Here is a 22,971-nt window from a genome sequence, read left to right as displayed (position 1 = left end):
TGTACATATAATCCATTGGCAGCGACAGCATGTCAGCTCCGTTAACGATACATCGTCAAGACCGCTAACCGTCGTGTCACGGTTGGCCGTCTCAGTAAACTTCTTATCGTCTCTGCGCTCTCGCCGGTGGTCGCTCCCTCGGTATCCCGAGGGAGCGGTCTCCGCGTCCAGCGCTGGCATGCCCCAGACGGGGCATGCGGACCCCCTGAACAGCAGCATGTGTTAACTCCCAGTCTAGACAGTAGAGATGCAAGTTCGCAGGGGCTAGATGCATGCTGACTCTTGAAGCTGACATGCGTGCTCGAGGGTGGTGGGAGTGGTTGTCGGTGTCGGTTTGGACACCGCATATAAAGAAGTGGTGGTATACAGTTGGGGAGCTTCAGTGGCGAGTGGTGGTGGATACAAGGGACATAGGCGGTCTAGCAGAGCAGCGAAAGGATGCCGCGTGATCTACAGAATTCGTTACTATTTGAAGTGGCTACGGAGGTTGCCAACAGGGTTGGTGGTATCTACAGCGTGTTGAAGTCGAAGGCGCCGGTGACGGTGGCTCAGTACAAGGACAATTATACTCTGATCGGGCCTTTGAATTTGGCGACATACCAGGGCGAGGTGGAGCAGATTGATTGGAGTTCGAAAGAGGCGTTCGATGAAGATTTGAGGCCGATTCAGAGCGTTCTGTTTTCGATGCAGTCGCGTGGAGTGCGGTTTGTGTACGGGCGGTGGTTGATCGAGGGTTCGCCCCGCGTGCTGCTGTTCGAGCTGGCGTCGGTGGCGGGATATCTGAACGAGTGGAAGGGCGATCTTTGGTCGCTTGTGGGGATTCCGTCGCCAGAGAATGATGTGGAGACCAACGACGCGATCCTGTTGGGCTACACTGTAGCGTGGTTTCTGGGCGAGCTGGCGCATACGGACCACCACCACGCGATCATCACGCACTGTCACGAGTGGCTGGCCGGGGTGGCTCTACCGCTGTGTCGCAAGAGACGTATCGACGTGGTGACCATCTTCACCACGCATGCGACTTTGCTGGGGCGGTACCTCTGTGCAGCGGGTAACGTCGATTTCTACAACAGCTTGTCAAGTATTGATGTGGACCAGGAGGCCGGGAAGCGTGGTATCTACCACCGCTACTGCATTGAGCGGGCGGCGGCTCACACTGCGGATGTGTTCACTACGGTGTCGCAGATCACCGCTCTGGAGGCGGAACATCTGTTGAAGAGAAAACCGGACGGGATCTTGCCAAACGGGTTGAACGTTGTCAAGTTTCAGGCGGTGCACGAGTTTCAGAACCTGCATGCTATCAAGAAGGAGAAGATCAACGAGTTTGTGAGAGGCCATTTCCATGGCAGTCTGGACTTCGATCTGGACAACACGCTGTATTTCTTCACAGCGGGCAGATACGAGTACAAGAATAAGGGAGCCGATATGTTTATCGAAGCTTTGGCCCGTCTGAACTATAGGATGAAAGTTTCGGGCTCGAAGAAAACGGTCGTGGCGTTCATCATCATGCCTGCCAAGAACAAATCTTTCACCGTGGAAGCGCTCAGAAGTCAGGCCGTTGTGAAAGCGCTGGAGAATTCGGTCAATGAAGTGACCAGCCTGATCGGAAAGAGAATCTTCGAGCGCGCCATTAGGTATCCTCATATGGGGATGCATTCCGAGATCCCCACTGACCTTGATGAATTGCTGAAGAATTCGGATAAGGTGCTGCTGAAGAAACGTGTGCTAGCGTTGAGGAGACCTGATGGCGAATTGCCTCCCGTAGTCACCCATAACATGGTCGATGACGCGAACGATCCGATCCTCAATCAGATCAGACATGTCCAGTTATTCAACCATCCAAGCGATCCGGTGAAGATCATTTTCCATCCAGAGTTTTTGAGCGCCAACAATCCAATCTTGAGTTTAGACTATGATGAGTTTGTCCGTGGTTGCCACTTGGGTGTCTTCCCATCGTATTACGAGCCCTGGGGGTACACTCCTGCCGAATGTACCGTCATGAGTGTTCCTTCTATCACAACCAATTTGTCTGGTTTCGGAGCTTATATGGAAGACCTTATTGAGACGGATCAGGCCAAGGATTATGGTATTTATATCGTGGATCGCCGTTTCAAATCCCCAGACGAGTCTGTCGAACAGCTAGTCGACAACATGGAAGAATTTGTCAAGAAGAACAGAAGACAGAGAATTAACCAAAGAAACAGAACGGAAAGGTTATCCGATTTACTTGATTGGAGACGAATGGGGTTGGAATACGTGAAGGCAAGGCAATTGGCCTTGCGTAGGGCTTACCCAGATCTTTTCAAGCAATTGGTGGGCGAAGAATTAAACGATGCTAATATGGACGCTTTAGCTGGCGGTAAGAAACTAAAGATTGCAAGACCTTTAAGTGTTCCCGGGTCCCCACGTGAACCAAGATCCAATAGTGCTGTTTACATGACCCCTGGCGATCTGGGTACTCTGCAAGACGCTAATAATGCAGACGATTATTTCAGGCTCGGTGCCGGCAATGATGACGACCAGGACTCAGACGGCGACAGCTGATCGTTTGCCAACACAACCAGGAACTCTAGTTAAAATAATAACATGTAACAAGCGGGCTGAAATGAGCCCGACCCACCCAGTAATGTACTCAGTAATTTACCGAGAATGAAACCTCGAGAGTTTTACCTGACTGCGGGCCCGCTTCAGTCATACATCCACGCTCTTTCGCAGCCATCTCGCACCCAACCTGAACCAACCTGTAGTTACGTAAGCACGCTGGTTGAGTGGTGCTCTGAATAGGCTTGAGGCCCTACTCAACCCGTAAAGTAGGCCAGAAGTGCCAACCTATAGCAGTCAACCAAACGTACATAGTTATTAACTTACGGTTTATGGAGCATCAACAGAACTGTAGAGTGCTTGAACTCCTCGAGACGTTGAAGTTTAAGTCGGCGGGGCTGTCTTGGCAATACTTGCAGCATGGCATTGACCAGACTAACAATGTTGGCTTCTCGGCGGACGCTTAATCAATGGGCATTACTGAGTCAATGCTACGATAAACCGCCTTCCAAGGTACCGCTCATGATACAAAAAGACGATGAAAACTCAATTATACGGTGTGGCTTATTGCAGGGAAGTAGTGACTCTCAGAAATCATCAACCTTTTTGGGGGCTTTGCTGGCAGATGTATATTTATCGGACCAATCATGGCTGGAAGTCTTGCTTAACCGACGAGCAAGCTCTCTGAAAGGTCCCATCAAAATCCAGTATGGAGACCGGTTCGATATACAGTGTAATGAGGCGATTGCAACCCTAGCGGTGCCGTCAGGTTTTCTGAAGGACCACAAAGTTGAGTTCTTAGAGATTTCAGAAGAAAACGCGGCCGATGAAGACAATTGCCATTTCTATTTGGACTTGCATGGGGAATCTTCTACTTTATGCCACAAGTGGCCTACTATCAGCGTGAAGGATACTTCAAAGACTGGTGAGCTGCCTTTGTCCAACGAGATAAATTCAAAACAGGCCCTGGAAGCCACTCTCAGATTTATCCGTGATAAACGTAGTGTCAATTCTTATTTGAGCGACTTGGAGCTGTCTAATTTTGGTAACTTCTCGAAACGACTGGCCGCCAAGATTGACGACAGGAAGCAAATATATGCCGATCTGGGGTTTGCGGTATTGAAGAACCTGGAGAATGAGGATAATTCGCTCGCTGAAAGCTATTACCTGCAGTCCAAGAAGGAAGAGATGCTTACGGATGTGGAGAGCTGGAGGAGACGTGCTCATGGCGAGCTGCAAGACCAGGTTGTACCGCTGATACAAGAATTTCTAAAGACTTATCTCTCGATCGGAAAAATTTATACATATTCCAATACAAAATTCAACCTCAGGGTTAAGAAGTTGATTGAAGAACCACTGCGAGATTTGCCAATGCAAAATAATCTGTACGAGTTGCGCGGCCGACAGCGCTTATTAACTCCTTTAAAGGCACCTCTGATAGATAAGCAGTATTTCGAAAAGCAAATCTCATCGGTTTACACAGATGTAAACAGAGTGATTAACCGAAGTTTCTTCAAGCTCCAGTTGCCACTCATCTTATGTTCCACTATAGGTTACGTTTCTGAACAATTTTCGCTGTACTCAATGGGTTCGTTGGCGTCTTTAGGTATCGTATTGGGACTCCAACGTGTTTTATCGAGTTGGGAACTAGCAGGTAAAAACGTCCAGAAGAGAATTTACGAAGATATCAGAGCCACCATCGAGCAAGAATACAAGAGATTGATGCAAGAGATTAAGGATAAGTGTGCGACGGAAGAGACTGCCCAGAGACGCAAGTTGGATATAATAAGGGCCCTATCTTCGGAAGAATCGCGTTCATAATGCAATAATTTGTATACTACAATCTACTCTATATCCAAGTACATGACTATACAGCAAATTAGATAAAATATCCATATTCTTCGTCGCTTATGGTTTTATATCTCACCCAAGGAAAGGACTGATACTGCAATTGATCCTCAACAATTTTTAAGTACTCGACCTGCAACCCACTGCATGCACAGTAAGGAATCTCGAAGTTGATGGTCAACAATCGCGAAGCTAAATTTGATTTTACTGATTCTCTGTGTACTTGATCGTACAATTCCTCCAATTTAGGACCTTCCCTTAATGGAGGCGGGTTCATAGAATGTCTTAATGCTTGCTGCTCCTCATCGTATTGTTTCTTATTAAACAGAGAAAACTCAGCAGTCATCGACAATTGAGTCTCTCCATGCCCCCCTCTCATAGAATCTATTTCCCACAACAGAAAGTCATCGCTTAGATTAAACAGTACCTTGCCTGAGTCACTCTTGAATCTTGCTGGTTTACTCAAATCAATTTGATATTCTTGAAAAAGACGAGATAATGGGAGCTTAAGGCTTAACTTGGAAGTTGTATTACGTGCCTTGAAGTGAGTTTCAATCGACAGCGAGACTTGTATTTTAAACTTCTGCAGCTTAGGCTTCACGTTAAATGACACTAGCTTAAGCATGGGCTGATCGCGAACATGGCGCTTAAGTTCGTACTGACATAATACGAAATCACCGTCAGGCGGTATGAATTGAATCGATTTCTCGTTTAGGGCTTCTAACGAGACACATTCGTGAAACTTGGTATGAGATAAAAACTGGTCATCTTGTTGCGATAGTTTATTCAACGCAATTGTCAATTTTGGCATTCCCGACAGGTAAGACTTGCAGCAGATTTTTCCATGGATCAGATTCTTTTTGATGATCTTGGATTCGAAATCCATCAGGTATTGGACTTGTTCCACAACATCCAAAAAGAATTCGTTCTTCCCATAGTGGATCCCTTTTGCCCTCCAAGACACTGGCATAATTGTCGTCCTCGCGATATAGCTGTTGTAGACTTCTTCATTTTGATCATCACTTTTCTGAGCACTACCGCCACTAATTGAAGATTTCCCGCTAAAAGTCTTGCGTTTCGTTTGCTGAAGAAAGCTGTACAGATTAGGCTTCCCAGACACTTCTCCACTCTTACTCTTGTCAACATTCTTGCCCTGACGATCCTCATCATCATTATCATCATTATCATCATCGTCATCGGGCAATCCTTCTATAATCTTATCGTCAGGCAAGTTGACTTTAACTCTGATGTAATCTTTCATAATGCTGGCGTCTGTGACCTGAACAATTCCAAAATCAAGAGTCTCATCGATAAGCTCCATTACAAGTAGCACGTTATCCAAAACCATGTTTCTATCCAAAGATTGGACTCCAAGGTATTTCTTCAGCAGGAAATGAAACTGGTCCAGAAAGGTACTAATCGACATAATATTGGCACCAGCATCGTAGGTATGAATGGCTGCCAGGAAAACAAGTGAATCCCTCTTCACATGAACGAAATGGAAGTTTGCTGCGGATATCACTGGTGCTGATTGTGTCTTGTAAGCGCTCTTGAACAGCCTCAGGATTCCTTGAAGATTCGGTACGGCCTTGATATTCTTCGATACTAAAGGTTCCAGGTTCTCATCGACTATGAATATGCAGGATGACATGGTATAGGGAATATATTCATCTATTGCTTTATTGACGATCTGTATAGTATCTTGACCGTACTTGCACGGAAAGTTACTCTTGAAGACGTAATACAGTGGTATGAACGTTGACAGGGCAGAAGGGCATCCTCCAGCCAAGAATCCTGAGAAAATGTACAATAAGCTGAGTAAAGCAGTACCAGTAGCTATTACTGGTTACGATCTTTCCAAGGCCCTTGCTGGGCTTCGCCATTGGAAATTGGTCAACAATGTCCTGACGAGGGAGGTTGGCTTTAAAGACTACGAATCCACCTGGGCATTCCTAACGCAAGTCCACATGAGATCTCACCTGTGGGGACATCATCCGACGATTACCACAACATATGTGAATGTCAAACTCGAACTGTCAACACACGACCTACAGGACCAAATCAGTGACATCGACCTAAAGATGGCCAAAAAGATTGAAGAATACATACAGGTACACAAGCATAATGAGTGAGTTGTCTCACAATTGCATGGATTCGGGAAGAGACTTCGATTGAAGCTTCTGTTCGAACTTGTCGAATTCCTTGAGTGCGACTTCCTCTTCCGGATCGAGCACTTGCTCCACATGCTCGACCTCCTCCACATAGTGCTTCAACATAGACTCAATACCATGTTTCAGAGTGTCCTCGCTGGAAGAACAGGATTTGCAGGCTCCCTGCAACTTAAGGTAGACTGTCCCCGTCTTGGGATCGAACCCGCGGTACACGATGTCGCCCCCGTCGTCTTGGATCGCAGGCCTGATCCTAGTCTGGATCAGCTCGTCGACCATGTCGCTTATCTCTTGCTCCTCCTCTGTCAGCTCAAACTTGGGAACCGAAACGTCGTAACCCACTTGAACGCTTTTCCTCACCGTGTGGAACTGCTCGGAGACTGCGCTTTCGCCTGACGCCAACGCTTGCGTCAGCAATTCGACGACCTTGGGTGAAATCTGATTCCAGTGAACCAGACTATCCTTATTAACTGTCAGGAAATCGTCCCCAATCATCAGCGACTCAACTCCGGGACATTGCAGGAATACTTGCTGTGCCAGCTTGGAGTGCTCCACTAGAGCTTCGTCGGTATTCTTGATCTCTATACTATCGGCACCACGATCTTGTAGCAGCTCGCCATCAGTGGAGATGAACTTCAAAGCGTTCTCATTAGGAGTCGTCAGCGTCTTTACGTTAATCCACCTCTGGGCCAAATAGGATGGTCTTGGTCCACTCCTCATTGCAATAGAGGAACGTAACACACGAGCAAACATATTGCCAATTGCTTAGTCACCTATAAGTTATGTATTGAACAGATCAATTCCCCGCGATGTCCAGCTTTATGCTTCGCATTAGAGCCACCATCACGTGCGATGCTCACTCTCTGCTACGCATCTTGGATTGCCAAGCATGAGTTGACTCAATGACCCAAGCCTGCAACCAATGCCAACGTTTGCTCACTCTACGGACTTGTGCTTGGTGAAGGCCGACACAGCAAGTCAGCGACGCAGAGAAGATGCCATCACAAGAGAAGTAGACGCTACAAGGAACATATCATCAGAGTCACAGTTCGACCTCCAATTGCAGCTAGACTTGTGGCAATAGGCCGTAGGTTCGTAAGCTAGTTAACTGGCTTATAGCTTAAGAAGGCTTGTAAAATTTCATATCATTAGCAACGAAAGATGCTAAATATCGAATAGTCAAGGTGAAATAGGAGATTAACTACTTCTAGTAGTTGTAATCCACCGTGGTAGTTAGTCGGCGTCGTCCATTTTGGTTCAGAGGTATTAGTAAGGTCAGTGATGCAGCGATTGGGCCTGTTTTCAGCGTTGCTGTTTTTGCTGAACTGTTTGTGTGTTGCGGCGAACAAAGAGAACATAAACCAGAAGGACCATCAGGTATGCTCGGGGATGTACTCGAAGGAGGACTGGAAGGGCAAGGTAGACCCTTTCATATCTTTTAATGTGAGGGAAATTAGTGAGGTAGGCGAGGATGATCCAGGCATGTATGTTGCGATCTTTGATTTCCAGGATTTCGAACACTTGGGGGCAATTCTACCGGACGGCTCCAAGTATTACATCTGTGATGACTATGCAATAGAGCTGGGGCTGTGTGATGAATCTCATAAGAACGAGTTCATTGTCAAGGAGGTTGCGTACGATCCGATAACGGGTCAGAATGTGACGTTGTCGAACCAAATAATGACGTTTTCTCAGAGAACCGAGGGTTTACACGATACTAAGTACCCTGTGAAACAGACAGGGTATTATTGTGTTACTGCCTTTACAAGGTCCAGTACTACGAAGTTTAAGGCGACTGTTAACTTCAGAAATGCGTACGGCCATCTGGCAGCATCAGAAGTCAATAAGATGCCGCTCTATGGGTTACTGGCAATTGGTTACGTGGTAGCAATGGCTCTGTACTCCTTTGCGTTCTGGAAACACAAGCATGAATTGCTGGCTCTGCAAAAGTACCTATTGGCATTCTTCGTTTTCCTAACAGCCGAGACGATCTTTATTTGGGCTTATTACAGCATCAAGAATGAGAAGGGCGACACTGCCGGTCTGAAAGTCTATATGGTATTCCTATCCATTCTAACCGCCGGCAAAGTCACGTTTTCTTTCTTCTTACTGTTGATCGTGGCCCTGGGTTACGGTATTGTCTATCCTAAGCTGAACAGGACTTTAATGAGACGCTGTCAGTTTTTTGCAGCCTTTAATTATGCCCTATGCGTCGCCTTTTTGATTCAAAGCTATATGCAGAAAGCCGATTCAACTTCGTTGTTGATCTTCATTACCATGATTCCTTTGACGATCTCTATGTTCCTTTTCTACTTTGTGATTTTAAGCTGCATGGGTAAAACTGTGCGCTATTTGAAAGAGCAAAGACAGGTGGTCAAACTGGGCATGTACAGGAAGCTTTTGACCATTATATATGTTTCTTTGTTGATTGTGCTTGCTGGTTTGGTATTATCTACATTTGTTCTTGTGGGCATGAACGCTATTGAAATGATAGAACAGCATTGGAGAACAAGATTTTTCTTCACAGATTTCTGGCCATCGCTGGTCTATTTTGGTGTCTTCGTCACGATCGCCTTCATATGGAGACCCACAGACACTTCGTATATGCTCGCATGCTCCCAGCAGCTTCCAACAGATCCAGAGAATGTTGCTGATTTTGATCTTGACGATTTGCAGTCATTAGGAGAGCCGGCCGACGAATTCGATGACACGATTAGAGATGAAGATATGATTTTCACTGACGAGGAAGACAATCAGCCAAACAATCAACAGCACGGTGCTCAGCATCCTAAGTAATAGAAACTATGCGTACCTTTTTCAGGCCCTCTTCGCCCTAGCAGCCGCGCAGGAAACCACGATAGCATAGCTGTTCTCTGAGATCCGCAGTTTCGCGACAAAGAATGTCGGATCCAGCGGAAAGCGTTACGTAGAAGCGAGCATAAAGTTCAGATACTAACTATGATAAACTGACGTACACAGCTCTTGACCATATATATCGAGACAACAGCTGCCCAAGTTTAGAAGACCGTCCCATCACTACACAGTTCTATTGGTGGACCTTTCGTGGTAGGTCTCCGAATTGCAGCTATTTCCCTACCGGCCTTCCATGATCCTGCTTCAATAAGCTGAGGTAAGCTCAGTTTCGCACCAAGCTTTTGATTCACCATGAGCAAAAGTTCATCCAAGAGCCCGATGGTCAAGCATCTCCATTCGACAATAGCACCATCTTCTGCGGTAAACGTGGGAATGTCGTCATTGCTTTGAAGTGTTTTTGACAGCTCTAATCCACGCTTTCTATGCTCAGATTTAAGCTCTAGCACTCCAAAATCATAGAACAGACCGCCATTTCTATATTCTGGTAGGCCCGTTTGTAAACTTTTATCGGTTATATTAAACTTGTGACCATAAGCTTCCAGGGGCACCAATATGGAGTAACAAAGCCATTGAGTAAGCTTATGGAAAGTGACAATGCTATCTAGGAGGTTGTCACGCCACAAGCCTTGAGCACCGCTAGCCATAATCTTGGTATCGAGTGTCCATGCATCACCAATAGGTTGGTCTTCAACAGTGGTTCTGCCCTTTGGCCAAATAGCCACTAGGCCATCCATCAAGGTGTTCCAGACATCAGCCAAACCTATCGTGTTGCTTTTCTCGTCGCGCAAACCATGAAGATAGTCCACCATAGCGCCGGGCCGAGCATCAGGTCCAAAAATCTTGGGATTGCTAATCAGCGCTTCTCCCAATTTCTGAACCAGATTCATTCTGCCTTCCATACCACTCAAAGGATTTACCTTTGAAATTTGGAATCCTTGACAAAACTCCTGCATGGTCATATCCTTTAGTCTCTGACCGTTAACCCTATGTGGATATTGTGCAGCATTGTCCGACAGGGCCCCGTCAAGAAACATATGAAACGACGCCACTGCTAAGCCTTCAGATCTGCTGTACGTTTCACCGTTCACTTGGTATGACCACATACTGCCAGCCCCCGCATCGATCAGAACGCTGATCAAAATCAAGTCCACTAGCCTCCTCGAGATCTCAATTTCATCAACACCATCCTGGAGCCATTGAGATACCAAATCTTCTAGCCTACTGTGCCCTCCCGCATTAATGTGCTGCCATCTTCCGTGCGGCGGTATGGAGTCATATTCACTTCCATAGTCACGCTCGATAATACCACATAGAAACTCCACAACTTCAGGCATACTGGAGAGATTTAATTTGAAATAGTTTCCCTCATTCCTTTCCTTCGCATACCTGTAAACAACGGAAGTAGTTTCACGCACCGATTCAATCGATTTAAAGTATTTAACAGGATGACACACAGTCATTTCGCGATTGTGAGTGACTGAGGCTGTCGGATTTTACCAAATTACCATCCCCAATACATCGACTTATATACTTTTGGAAGCATCTTTGGCCAGTATTGCATTCCTTGATAGTTTATCAGTGGTTGATCTATCATTTCAACCGGTATTGACATTAAGTAGCGTTTCCGACGGAGCCCGACGGACTTTTGATTTTCGACTTCATGACTGTAAATCCCTACACCCTGGGAAACTTCCGTACACCATTGAAAGTTCTTAACTCGAACTTGAATTTAACGGCTTGAGGTTAACCGGATGGAGCACGACGCACAGACATCGCAGCGTCAGCAAATACTGGCGAACTTTCGTCAGTCGCTAGTAATATGCCATGATTAATTGGAAGTAGCTGCTATTGATTTAGAGCGTAGCTTCTTGAAAGAGGCCAAGAAAGAATATTTCAAAAGGTATATCAAAATGTCTGACTTCCAAAAGGAGAAGGGTGAGGAGCAAGAGCAACCTCAGATCATCAAGATCAGAATCACTTTGACTTCTACCAAGGTGAAGCAATTGGAAAACGTTTCTAACAACATTGTCAGAAATGCAGAACAATACAAGTTGGTCAAGAAGGGTCCAGTCAGATTGCCAACCAAGGTCTTGAAGATCGCCACCAGAAAGACTCCTAACGGTGAAGGTTCTAAGACTTGGGACACTTACGAGATGAGAATCCACAAGAGATACATCGACTTGGAAGCTCCAGTCCCAATTGTTAAGAGAATCACCCAAATCACCATTGAACCTGGTGTGGATGTCGAAGTTGTTGTCGCCAAGAACTAAGCGTAGTCGTGGGCTAGCAACATATTTCTTTTAGCAGTCATTTTTTCTTCAAGCGTTCACTTCGGTTGATCATTGGTGTATACTTGGGATTGTTGTTTGGCTGGCAGCAAAGTGGCCCACTCTAGGTATTGGCAGTTTTCATATACCTTCTGTCGTACTATCAGTGGTAAAATGCAAAAATGAAGATACATATGCTGTAATGTTACAGTTTTTGTCGCTTTTCCGCCATCATATAACTACGATTCGTAAAACTTGTATAGTACGTTTAATGTATGCCGATTGGAAGCTATCGCAATGACTCTGGCCAGAAAGCTCTCACGTTGAATTGTAATTTTCGACTTTTTTTTTTTCTTCTCTTCCTCGACATTGATATATAAGCTGCTTGTTAATCACAATTCATTCCATTTCTCGACACCTTTCATAAAAGAAACTAAGTAACCAAGAAGGCTTGTTAATTGCGACAGTTCCTGATGAACTGTCGCTGTTATCCGTCATTTTGATCTTAAATACTCTAAAATGTTTATGATGAGACCACGTCCTTAGAGACAATGCTATAAACCCAGCTCTTCGATTTAATTAAAGGAGAAGAAAAGTTGTCAAATGCTCTGATACCATTTTATCTGTCTTGAACAGTTTTTCTTATCTTGCCTTTGCCCCAGCTGCTTGAAACACAACAATGCTGTTATCTTCCATAATATGCTGCTTTCCAACCCGTTTGATCTTACCCTGCGATTTCAGAGCAGATTCCTGGAACGGTGGTTCTAGCTGCGCCAGATCATCGTACTTGATCACGTTGGCGTTAATAAATGTGTCTTGCAAGTCTGTGTGAATGACGCTTGCAGCTTCCGGTGCGGTCGAGCCTTGCCTCACGGTCCATTGTCTCACTTCCGAAGGTCCGCAAGTAAAAAAGCTGATTAATCCCAAAAGCTCCCTCATCTTGACGATAGCTTGGGGTAAAGCTGATTCGGCGGCTGCCCAGGTAGTAGATGGATCAAGTCCCAGTTGTTCATGTAAATACTTCTTGAAGGGGTCGCTATCAGAGCTGTGCTTAGCGCATAGGGTCTCAAATTCAGCGCTAAACAGCATTAGCTCATCTCCAGGTGCAAACTCTTTTATCCATCTTTTAACATCAGCGACGAACTCATTCTTCTGAAGTATATAGTCTTCGGGTGTGACGTTAAGCAGCAGAAGAGTTGGTTTCGCAGTCAAAAAATTATGCTTGTTGAGTGTTGAGACTTCAAACGGGGTCCAATCTTTTTTAAAGTGAATGATTTTTCTTCCTTCGTAGAGATGCTCTTCTAACTCGCTCAAGAAATTTAGCTCTTGTTCAAGTTCCACAAACTCATGCGAGTTTTTAGCGGTTCTCCCCATCTTCTTTGACAATTTTTCCTTGATATTTTCTAGGAACTCGAGATCTTTCAAGACCAGCTCATCTTGAACTACTGATAGATCTCTAAGAGGATCCACAGATCCTTCGATATGCGTAATATCCGTATTCTGGAAGCCTCTCACGACATGAAAAATGCCGTCAACATGCTTGATATCATTGAGGAATGCCGATCCCATACCCTGTCCTTGAGAGGCACCTCTCACAAGGCCCGCGATGTCGTAAACAGTCAAGGTCGCGGGTACTTTCTTTTCACTTTGATACAACTTCTGTAAATGGTCCAATCTGGGCGATGGAATCTGGACCTTGGCTTCCTCCGGCTCTATCGTGGCAAAAGGATAGTTTGCTGGATTTCCTAGTTGCGACTTCGTTATGGCCTGGAAAAAGGTTGATTTGCCCACATTCGCCAGCCCCACGATACCACTGGTCAAGTTATTAGAGGGTCTCCCAAGGAAGACTTTCCGAAGCGACGACATGGCCTATCCAGCAGACGACAGTAACTCTTGTTCATGCTACAAATTAGGTGCTCATAACATCAACTAACGTAGCTGTCCGATGCTTACATGCAAAAAAGTGACTAAAGACAAAGTTTATATATCATCATGCAATGAGTTGTAGTGTTCACCGAGTGCGTATGTATGCTTGTAATAAACCAATTTCAACTCGGGATTAACGCCTTTTTCGTTGATGACATGCTTTGGCCTGCCGCTCATCATGATGCTGATGGGACAATCGAATTGATTCGCGAGCGCTACGATCTCCAGTTCACCGCCCCATTCAGCAGTTGACTCCATCTTCTCGGTGTAGACGTCGATATCTCTCGGCTGGCAAGTTTCCTCATCAAACATATACGGGATGAAATCATCTTTATGCTGACGAATGTACGCGCAAGCGAGGGATCTGAGCTTCGACACGCTTAGATCTCGAGCGGATTCACCATGACGAAGTTGCAACTGGTCCAAAATCGACGCAAAAAGACAATGTCCATCCGGCTGGATATCATACTGCTTCAATCGGTTCACCGAGCATAATTGATCGATGGCGTCCTGTTCGATTTTTTTCAAGTCAGGCTGCTGCGACGCCTCCAAGCGAGCCTCCTCCTTAATACGTGTAATCTCAGCCTCCCGTTTGGCCAATCTCTCTCTCTGCCTATTTCTCCGACGTCTCTGGGGTCCCTGTACGTTTGTTTCTTTAGGTTCTGCAAGTTCTTCGCTTCTCTCCAATGACAGCTGTTCCAAGAGCTCTTCGGCCGTGCAGCCCTTCTCGTCCACTTCTTCAACCGAACCATCCAATTCCCTTATTTCTTTTTCATGCCTTATTCTCAAGGCCTCCTGCAAACTAGCACATTTCGAATTAACTTCCTTCCTCGTCGATTTTGTCGCCTGTTTCTTCATTCCCGTGATCCTATTCTGGAGATCCTTAACCTCTTTCCTATGTCTCGCTTGCAGTTCCTCCATTGCTGCGAACCGGTTAGCCAATTGACCAGTGCTTTCACCCACTACGCATGGATCTATGTTTCTTCCAGATGAGTTCGAGATCATCTCAGAGACTCATACATTAATTAAACTCGTAAAAAAAAAAAAAGCTAGTTCCCTCCAGATTCGAACCTATGAACATTTCAGCATCGTCACTAACGACGATAATAGCCGCCGATCGCAATTTAAGGGGTGTGGTCGAATGTGTGCAGCGCGGGGCTAAGGGGCGGAACCCCGGAAAAACCCGGAAAAACTTGTCCTCCTCTTCGCTTGGCGGCCAATCGAAAGAGGAATTTTTCCCCCAGGGGGAAATTATAGAAGAGCATGCAGCACGAACTGGGCCCCGGAAACACCACAAGCACGACCGACACCAACAACCTAGCGACGGACGGCTGGCGACAGCCACAGGGCGACGCTGCGTTTCTCCAGGTGTAAGGCAGGCTGACCGCTTAGCATAGCACGGTAAGGCTGGGTATCGTACGCTTGAACCTCCAGTAGGTCAGCGGACGCTGTGCTGGTCCCGCAAGTTGCAGCGACGTTGGCACACATCGAACAGGAATATCTGGTAGTACAGGTAACGAAGTAGTTTACGAAGTAGTAGATCAAGAGCAGATAGTTCACTTCTAGCCAGAAAATTTTCGATTTTAACGGTGAAGGAAAATAAGGTGGAAGACAATAGGGACATCGTTGCCGTTTGCACCGCTAAAATGGGCAATAGAAGTAGATCGAGTTCTAACGGTTCTGTGAAAAGTGAGCTGAACGGTCAGGAACAACCACTGGTCGCGGAGGGCAGCGGCGGTAGTGCTGGCGGTGATGGAAGTAACAGTCCTCCGAATTCCAGAAGAAGGACCAAAGCGTCTAGGGCATGTGATTATTGCCGCAAGAGGAAGATAAAGTGTGATTATAGCGAGGAGAGGGGGATATGTAGTAGTTGCTCTAGGAACGGCGAGAAGTGTAGTTTCGAGAGAGTTCCCTTGAAGCGGGGACCGACCAAGGGTTATGCCAAGGGACATAACAGGGCGCAGTCTGTGTCTAGTCAGCAGGAGGAGGCGGACATGCCGTCTCCGCCATCGAGGCCCGCTTCGGTACTGCTGCCGCCTTTGGCGCAATATCTTCCACAGGCGGGAGGCGCCAAGACTGCGTCGGCGTCGGCGACGCCGGCCGCTAATGTTGCTGGCGCGGGAACCATGGCACAGCAGCAGCAGTTTTGGAAGGTTCCATATCACGAGTTTCAAGGTCAGCGGAGGGGATCGCTAGATTCTATGCAGAGTGATCTTTCCGTGGGGAAGAGTCTGAACGAGAATTTACTGTATACTACGGCATCAGGATCTCAGAATTTGGGTTCGCCGGCGGTAGTTTCGAACACCGGCGGCAACGGAGGAGACTCTAACATGGCGTATTGGTCGTTTGTGCGCAGTTCGGGCTCAATGATCGGACCGGAAGAATTTGAAGAGATGAGAAGAAAATCCGGTTCTTTCCCTCCCATCTTTCGGCATTCTTCCAATGCCAGTGCTCAGCAACAGACCCCGGCTGCTCTTTACCCTTATTCGCAATTTACTCAACAGCAACAGCAGCAAGGTAAACCGCCCATGAACCCTTCAATATCCTCGTTCGGCCAGTATGGAGCCAATGGATTCGAGTCCAGACAAGGATCTATTGTCAGTGAAAATATGTCGCCTAGCGCGCCGGCATTTTACCAAGGTGTCAATATGGCTCTGTCAACTAGTCAGAATCAAAGAATCATTGGTACGTCAGTGCCGCAACAACAGCAGCCACACAGGCCCTCACCAGCACAGTCTCAAGCCTCAACTAATCGAGCAGAAAATATCGATAGCGAGAGCCCATCAGCGGGGAAAGCGCCCAAAAGACGCAAGAGAAGTGTATCCGAGAGACGAACCAGGAGAGCCGATAGCAGTGGATCGAAAACATCGGAGAGCTCTTCCATTCGCCCTCCTTCGTGTGAAAGTGCAAGAACGGCCCAGAGAAATGGAATCATATACGGACAAGTTTCCGACGTCGACTTGATAGACACATATTATGAATTTATACACGTTGGTTTCCAGATCATTCCGCTGAATAAAAAAACGTTAACCAATGAAATACTATTAGTCAATACTCAGCCAATATCGGGCATTCACGAGATTAACAATTATGTCATACTGTGGTTCAGAAACTCTTTGGAGCTTTTAGTGCGAATATCATTGAAAAAACGGTACAATCAATTCTTCCAGGCACCACGAAATGACGGTACCTACGATGAAAAAAGCGATGCTAATTTGAACAGCAATTCCAGTGGTAATAATAGAAGGGATTATGAAAACGATGAGTCGTTGGAAGACAAATCAGTATTCATATCAGCTTTGAATGAGTGCCTGCAAAAAATCGTTGACATACACCCTAGATTCAGAGAGAGCAAAGCACAAATTTCATCGAAAATAAAAATCATATATTTATCGACTTTCGTTCTATTGAATTATATCTTAGCCTTGGTTGGCTACGATAACTCTTTCGTCATAGGGATGTCTGTCACAATTTTCAAGGAATTTAAAGTTTATGAACAACTTGTGTATGAGGAAATCGAGGACAGTGCGGAAGGTGAGATGTCGATAATCTTCAAAAGACTGTATGTGCTACTCATCATTTTGGACTCCCTGCAAGTTTGCTGCTATGGTGGACCTCAATTGCTTAATTTTCCAATCCAGGGCTGTACTGAAAGATTGTTTCAGACAGGAACACAGGAGAGCAAATGGGATATCGATGATGATCCGATACGAACCAAATGTATTTTACAGAGCTTAAAGCTGGGCGAATTAATCAATGACCTTGTAAGTAACAGGAGATCAGTCCGCGACCTGACAGGAGCGAATCTCATTTGGGAGCCCTCTGTGCAACGTGGAATTGCGCAACAAATGGATCAGGATGAGCCTGTAACGATAATGCAAATCTTTCACGATTTTTTGTTCGTCAAGAACGGCCTTACAAACAATCTTTTGTCCCTGAAAGACCTGAAAACAAACAAGTTCCAAGAGTTAACCATTCAATCATGCGTGAATTTAACAGGTTTGATATGTAACCTCATATCGCTTACTCTGAAAATCCTGACCCTAATAATGAAGCTGAATCCCAACAACAGAATCGATTACAATTATAGACCACGGACACCGCTTAGCAACGAGGACTCCACAAAGGACCAGAATACTTCGACTGAAACCATATCGCAATCCAGTGCTTCTTTGAACCGAAATGGCAGCGATTTTTACCAGAAACTGCTTGGGCTCCAAAAAAATAATGATAATGGCCTGAGTGAAGTCATGAAGGGCGTTATATCGCCCTACTGTATCCCCATACTGCATGAGATTCAAAATACCAATGAATTGATAAAACAGATACCTACACTGTTGATTGGTGTCGTAATGACTATCTCTAACAAAACTCCCCTAGCTGGCCAAGGCGATTTCGCAAAACCGCAGGAACTCGTAGTCGAGTTATCAAACTCGATGAATGAGGTAGTTCAAATTACCAGTCTGCTCAACATGATCAAACCTCTAAGACTGCTAGGACAAGATCCGGGCACCGACTCCTCTTGGCGATATCTCACTGGCAATGCAGGCTATGATAAGTCCATTATAGAGAGACTGTACGAGAGCAGAAACAGAAGGCCCGAAGGACAGCCAACGCCCGAGGATTCCCTTATCAACCCCGAGCAACTGCAGATTCTCAAAACCTTGAACAAGGTTGGATGGAAACTACTAGACGATAAAGAGTTGGGCTGGTTCTAACCATGAGGACATGTCGCAAAAACAGAAAGAGATCAAGGTTTGCATAGAAAACACAACTTCCTCTATGGCCAGATCTACAGATGATCTACAGCTCGAAAGGTGCAAAGCCCTAAATTTGCATAGCAAGTCGTCCCTAACAGATCCCATAACGGTCCCATCCAAGCTGTACAGATCACTATCCAGCCAGAACCTAATAGAGGCATACCGCATCGCCCGAAAAGGGGGCTGTCTGCCAAGCGCTGTAAATTAGACTCGCTTGGCGCGCCTTTTTCTAAAGGCGGGAGGTGGCACGCGCTTCCAGTATTTTCTCTTTCAGGGAGAGAATTCTCCTTCTAGAGCCTTGCTCCCGGTCTGTCTACGCAACGGGGCTCGCTCTGCAAGGTTGAAACGACAGAAGCATGGACAACAAGGAGGCCGTAGAAGCCAGAGATTGTTGTTGCAATTCCCATAAGTAGGTAACGATAATATATAAGGAGATCTTGGGAAATAATCGTGGAGTATCGAGAGACCCTGGAGTTGGATCGAGGAAGAAAGAAAGAAAGGATACAAGTCCAATAGCTGTTGATCGATTATGTCATTTCAGAAGAAACATACCAAGACTCATTCCACATATGCGTTCGAGAGTAACACTAACAGTGTTGCGGCGTCCCAGATGAGAAACGCGCTTAACAAGTTGGCAGACTCTGTTAAGGATAATGATGAATTGCGCAATAGGTTTGAGAATGAGCTGGATTCGTTTTTCTCGCTGTTCAGGAGGTACTTGGTCGAAAAATCATCTGGGAACACGCTTGATTGGGAGAAGATCAAGTCGCCTTCCGAGGAGCAAGTGATTCCATACAAAGCCTTGGCAGAACACCAGCCCGAGAGTGTCAGCAATCTGTCCAAGCTGGCGGTCCTGAAGCTCAATGGTGGTCTCGGTACGTCCATGGGTTGTGTTGGTCCCAAGTCTGTGATCGAGGTTAGGGAGGGTAACACTTTTCTTGATCTCTCTGTGAGACAGATCGAGTACTTGAATAGACAGTATGACAGTGATGTTCCACTGCTGTTGATGAACTCTTTCAACACCGATAAGGACACCGAGCATCTGATCAAGAAATATTCCGCCAACAGGATCAGAATTAGGTCTTTTAATCAATCGAGATACCCCCGTGTTTTTAAGGATTCGCTGTTACCTGTTCCTTCACATTATGACGATCCCTTAGACTCGTGGTACCCACCGGGTCATGGTGACTTGTTTGAAGCGCTGCATGCTTCGGGTGAACTGGACGCATTGATTGCTCAGGGAAGAGAGATCCTGTTCGTGTCAAACGGCGATAATTTAGGTGCCACTGTGGACTTGAAGATCTTGAACCACATGATCGAGACCGGTGCTGAGTATATCATGGAGTTGACCGACAAGACAAGGGCCGACGTGAAAGGTGGTACTCTGATCTCTTACGATGGCCAAGTTCGTTTGCTGGAAGTCGCTCAGGTGCCAAAGGAACACATCGATGAATTCAAGAATATCAGAAAGTTTACCAACTTCAATACTAACAACTTGTGGATTAATTTAAAGGCCGTTAAGAGACTGGTGGAATCCACTGCGCTACAAATGGAAATAATTCCAAACGGTAAGACCATCAAGAGAAACGGTCATGAGATCAACGTCTTACAGCTGGAAACCGCATGTGGTGCAGCAATTAGACATTTCAACGGAGCTCACGGTGTTGTTGTGCCAAGGTCCAGATTCTTGCCCGTCAAGACCTGCTCAGATTTATTGTTGGTCAAATCTGATTTATTCTTCCTGGAACACGGTGCTCTCAGGATTGATCCCTCTAGATTCGGTCCAAACCCATTGATCAAGCTAGGTTCAGACTATAAGAAAGTCTCCGACTTCAGTTTGAGGATACCTCATATACCTAAGATCGTTGAATTGGACCATTTGACTATCACCGGTAACGTCTTCCTAGGAAAGAACGTCACGCTGAAAGGAACTGTCATCATCGTTTGTTCAGATGGCCAAAAAATTGACATCCCTAACGGTTCCGTGCTGGAGAATGTAGTCATCACTGGTAACTTGCAAATCCTAGAGCATTAATCATAGAATGAAGCTGCAATTTATATACCAACCTAAAGTATCGAAAGTATCCGAAGTGCCACCGCTCGTTGAGAATGATGGTTCTTCTCATAATATATTCTTTTCAGCTTAAGGCTTGATCTTTGTAGATACCCTTTGAATCCTCCGAATGGTTTGAAGGAACCAGCGGCAACCGCAGAACGCTATACATGCTGATCATAGGATGGAAATTGATGGTAACACTTTGATATTTATTATCATTATCCTTTTTCTGTTTTTCTCGAGCCCTGGTGGCGACGGCGTCTCTTCGCAGTACGAATTCAATCAACTGCAAAGGTTGCGAAGTCAATGGAGCACAGAATATAGCGAATTTCAGGAGATGCATTATGACTCCAATTTCAAGAATATAACAGGATTAAAACTTGCGTTTCAAGACGTGGTAGATGACCCGGGTGTGAATGCCACTTATCCGCTGCCATCAAAAGATTATTCGCATTGGTCTCAGGACCAAAAATACTTACTACTCCCGAATGAGGTGATATCACATGTTAAGGACCACGTTTGGACTACGAGAAATAGGGAGAGCCCAGATGTTTTTCCACCAAATATAACCAGCACTTTACTAGGTCACCTTCAATTGGTGAGCAACAACAAGTATCCGCGGTTGCCGATGCCAGTAGAAAAATTCTATGATCCACCAACAGAATTCTCAGATGTGGTGCCTCCAGCAGGTGATAGATATTTGGATGATGAAAAACTCTCCTACGGTGAGATACACAATGTGACATTTGATAACGGCGAGATAAGTGTACAGGTTACACATTTGGATAAAGTCTACAACCGTTTCGGTAATGGAGAGAGAACGTATTTTAACTCCCAGACGGACAAGTGGAAGCTTCTTAACTTGAGATTGGATTTCTCAGATAAGGCGGAGCACGAGAAGCATTCACTGGTGGCCGATGCAGTTTATGATCTCAAGAATGGTAGAATACTGGCAATGACTCAAAGTGCCAAGTTTCATTCCCTCTTTGCCTTTCCTCATTATATGAACTTGCAGGACGATACAGAGAGTAAAGAGAATTTCAATTCCCTAAAAAAACTAATAAATGAGTACTGGAATGCATCCAATTTCGTTGAGACTCTGACTATGGGCAATTTACAGGATTGGCATGACAACGCCGTATACAAATGCGAATACGTAGCATTCTTCCAACTTGAGCCTTGGAACCAATACACGCCCGATCAACTAAAGATGATTGATGAAGAACTGAATTGGCCACTCGGTAGACCAGCGAATTTGTCATTGGTGCCTCCTGTAGCTTTCAAGTCTGGCTTGCTATATTCTCCGGATTGCGGACTGGAATTAAAATTCGGTGATGTTGAGGGCAAACGATATGAAATACAGATGAGATCAATACGAACTCATTTGTTATTTGGAATCGGATTGTTCATTGCGCAGATTTATCTGCTACTCTGCCAAATGCATCACACAAACACACCCTCGAGCGTGAGTAAGATATCCTTCTACTCCTTTTCGATGATAAATTTAGTGGATGGTTCACTGGCGACCCTCTACTTTATCGCAGCTAGCGTCCTTCCAGAGCTATATTTGCCTCTGGTCACTAGTTCGTTCACATGTTTCATTTTAGCGTCTATTTTTGAGACACGATATCTGATATTGGTTTATGCGTCACAATTCAACGAGCGTAATGTGGGCATTTTAACTTTGCTGCGGCGCAATAACGAGTCTGAACGTGAGGGCGCTACCGACACTGGCAACACCGTGATACCGGACGAAGCTTCGATAAGTGGAACATTATATGGCCGGTTCTTTTTCACACTCCTGTCGTTCACTTTGCTAACTCTAAGCTCAACTTCTTGGCCTCGCAAAGTGAGAATGGTTTTCGAGTATATCACTATCTGTGTACTCAACTCATATTGGTTGCCCCAGATTTTTAGAAATGCCATCAAAGGAACATTGCCAAGAAGGAGCAGAATCAGAAACGAAGCTCTTGGTGTCCAGCGACAGAACAAAATGCCCCTACTGTGGAAATTCATAATAGGCACCACAATCATCAGAACCTTACCTGTTGTGTACGTTTTCACCTACTCTTCCAACGTCTTTAGGCACCACAGGGACGTCAGATTTGTGGTCATATTGTGCCTATACCTGCTATTCCAGATCGCCGTTCTTTACTCTCAGGATATCCTGGGCTCTCGCTGGTTTCTTCCCAAGATGTCCATTCCAGAAGGTTACTCTTACCACAAGCCAATGTCAGCCCAAGAGCTTATGGAGCATGGCAGCTCTGCAAACCACACGGTGGACTGTGCCATCTGCATGTCAGAAGTGTCCGTCTACGTCGAAGACGTCCCAGAGACGCACAAGGTCGACCTACAAACATATATGACCACGCCGTGCGGTCATATCTTCCATACTCATTGTTTGGAGAACTGGATGAGCTACAAGCTACAATGTCCGGTCTGCAGGTCTCCGTTACCGCCTCTCTGAGCACATCACAAGGGCGTACTACAAGACAATATAGGCTCATTTTAAGTAACGTATTGATGATCAA

General features: G+C 45.7%; 13 protein-coding genes across 13 annotated transcripts; 8 read left to right on the top strand and 5 right to left on the bottom strand.

Annotated features, from left to right (window-relative positions):
* Nucleotides 1–438: 438 nt before the first annotated feature.
* On the top strand, nucleotides 439–2,544 carry HG536_0G01450 (uncharacterized protein; the record flags this gene model as incomplete). Its single annotated transcript, XM_037285064.1, has 1 exon — nucleotides 439–2,544. The coding sequence occupies one exon, from the start codon at nucleotides 439–441 to the stop codon at nucleotides 2,542–2,544; it is 2,106 nt and encodes a 701-aa protein (XP_037140960.1).
* Nucleotides 2,545–2,961: 417 nt separating this feature from the next.
* On the top strand, nucleotides 2,962–4,362 carry HG536_0G01440 (uncharacterized protein; the record flags this gene model as incomplete). The annotated part of the gene is made up of 1 exon (XM_037285063.1): nucleotides 2,962–4,362. The coding sequence occupies one exon, from the start codon at nucleotides 2,962–2,964 to the stop codon at nucleotides 4,360–4,362; it is 1,401 nt and encodes a 466-aa protein (XP_037140959.1).
* A 58-nt stretch (nucleotides 4,363–4,420) lies between these two features.
* APM2 (Apm2p) lies at nucleotides 4,421–6,040 on the bottom strand (the record flags this gene model as incomplete). The annotated part of the gene is made up of 1 exon (XM_037285062.1): nucleotides 4,421–6,040. The coding sequence occupies one exon, from the start codon at nucleotides 6,038–6,040 to the stop codon at nucleotides 4,421–4,423; it is 1,620 nt and encodes a 539-aa protein (XP_037140958.1).
* A 100-nt stretch (nucleotides 6,041–6,140) lies between these two features.
* On the top strand, nucleotides 6,141–6,521 carry MCO14 (4a-hydroxytetrahydrobiopterin dehydratase; the record flags this gene model as incomplete). Its single annotated transcript, XM_037285061.1, has 1 exon — nucleotides 6,141–6,521. The coding sequence occupies one exon, from the start codon at nucleotides 6,141–6,143 to the stop codon at nucleotides 6,519–6,521; it is 381 nt and encodes a 126-aa protein (XP_037140957.1).
* A 6-nt stretch (nucleotides 6,522–6,527) lies between these two features.
* Nucleotides 6,528–7,310, bottom strand: NFU1 (Nfu1p; the record flags this gene model as incomplete). The annotated part of the gene is made up of 1 exon (XM_037285060.1): nucleotides 6,528–7,310. The coding sequence occupies one exon, from the start codon at nucleotides 7,308–7,310 to the stop codon at nucleotides 6,528–6,530; it is 783 nt and encodes a 260-aa protein (XP_037140956.1).
* A 528-nt stretch (nucleotides 7,311–7,838) lies between these two features.
* HG536_0G01400 (lung seven transmembrane receptor family protein) lies at nucleotides 7,839–9,353 on the top strand (the record flags this gene model as incomplete). Its single annotated transcript, XM_037285059.1, has 1 exon — nucleotides 7,839–9,353. One exon carries the CDS (start codon nucleotides 7,839–7,841, stop codon nucleotides 9,351–9,353), a length of 1,515 nt encoding a protein of 504 aa, XP_037140955.1.
* A 221-nt stretch (nucleotides 9,354–9,574) lies between these two features.
* HG536_0G01390 (URC4/urg3 family protein) lies at nucleotides 9,575–10,891 on the bottom strand (the record flags this gene model as incomplete). The annotated part of the gene is made up of 1 exon (XM_037285058.1): nucleotides 9,575–10,891. The coding sequence occupies one exon, from the start codon at nucleotides 10,889–10,891 to the stop codon at nucleotides 9,575–9,577; it is 1,317 nt and encodes a 438-aa protein (XP_037140954.1).
* Nucleotides 10,892–11,341: 450 nt separating this feature from the next.
* On the top strand, nucleotides 11,342–11,701 carry RPS20 (40S ribosomal protein uS10; the record flags this gene model as incomplete). Its single annotated transcript, XM_037285057.1, has 1 exon — nucleotides 11,342–11,701. One exon carries the CDS (start codon nucleotides 11,342–11,344, stop codon nucleotides 11,699–11,701), a length of 360 nt encoding a protein of 119 aa, XP_037140953.1.
* A 639-nt stretch (nucleotides 11,702–12,340) lies between these two features.
* On the bottom strand, nucleotides 12,341–13,564 carry YLF2 (Ylf2p; the record flags this gene model as incomplete). Its single annotated transcript, XM_037285056.1, has 1 exon — nucleotides 12,341–13,564. The coding sequence occupies one exon, from the start codon at nucleotides 13,562–13,564 to the stop codon at nucleotides 12,341–12,343; it is 1,224 nt and encodes a 407-aa protein (XP_037140952.1).
* Nucleotides 13,565–13,678: 114 nt separating this feature from the next.
* On the bottom strand, nucleotides 13,679–14,629 carry OTU2 (deubiquitinase OTU2; the record flags this gene model as incomplete). The annotated part of the gene is made up of 1 exon (XM_037285055.1): nucleotides 13,679–14,629. The coding sequence occupies one exon, from the start codon at nucleotides 14,627–14,629 to the stop codon at nucleotides 13,679–13,681; it is 951 nt and encodes a 316-aa protein (XP_037140951.1).
* Nucleotides 14,630–15,270: 641 nt separating this feature from the next.
* RGT1 (Rgt1p) lies at nucleotides 15,271–18,342 on the top strand (the record flags this gene model as incomplete). The annotated part of the gene is made up of 1 exon (XM_037285054.1): nucleotides 15,271–18,342. The coding sequence occupies one exon, from the start codon at nucleotides 15,271–15,273 to the stop codon at nucleotides 18,340–18,342; it is 3,072 nt and encodes a 1,023-aa protein (XP_037140950.1).
* A 571-nt stretch (nucleotides 18,343–18,913) lies between these two features.
* HG536_0G01340 (UTP--glucose-1-phosphate uridylyltransferase) lies at nucleotides 18,914–20,419 on the top strand (the record flags this gene model as incomplete). Its single annotated transcript, XM_037285053.1, has 1 exon — nucleotides 18,914–20,419. One exon carries the CDS (start codon nucleotides 18,914–18,916, stop codon nucleotides 20,417–20,419), a length of 1,506 nt encoding a protein of 501 aa, XP_037140949.1.
* A 202-nt stretch (nucleotides 20,420–20,621) lies between these two features.
* Nucleotides 20,622–22,907, top strand: TUL1 (ubiquitin-protein ligase TUL1; the record flags this gene model as incomplete). The annotated part of the gene is made up of 1 exon (XM_037285052.1): nucleotides 20,622–22,907. The coding sequence occupies one exon, from the start codon at nucleotides 20,622–20,624 to the stop codon at nucleotides 22,905–22,907; it is 2,286 nt and encodes a 761-aa protein (XP_037140948.1).
* Nucleotides 22,908–22,971: the final 64 nt, after the last annotated feature.

The sequence above is a fragment of the Torulaspora globosa genome, chromosome 7 (assembly GCF_014133895.1).
Source record: "Torulaspora globosa chromosome 7, complete sequence".
Classification (NCBI taxonomy): domain Eukaryota; kingdom Fungi; phylum Ascomycota; class Saccharomycetes; order Saccharomycetales; family Saccharomycetaceae; genus Torulaspora; species Torulaspora globosa.
The sequence above is the reverse complement of the archived record's forward strand: the minus strand, read 5'-3'. Positions and strand labels throughout refer to the sequence as shown.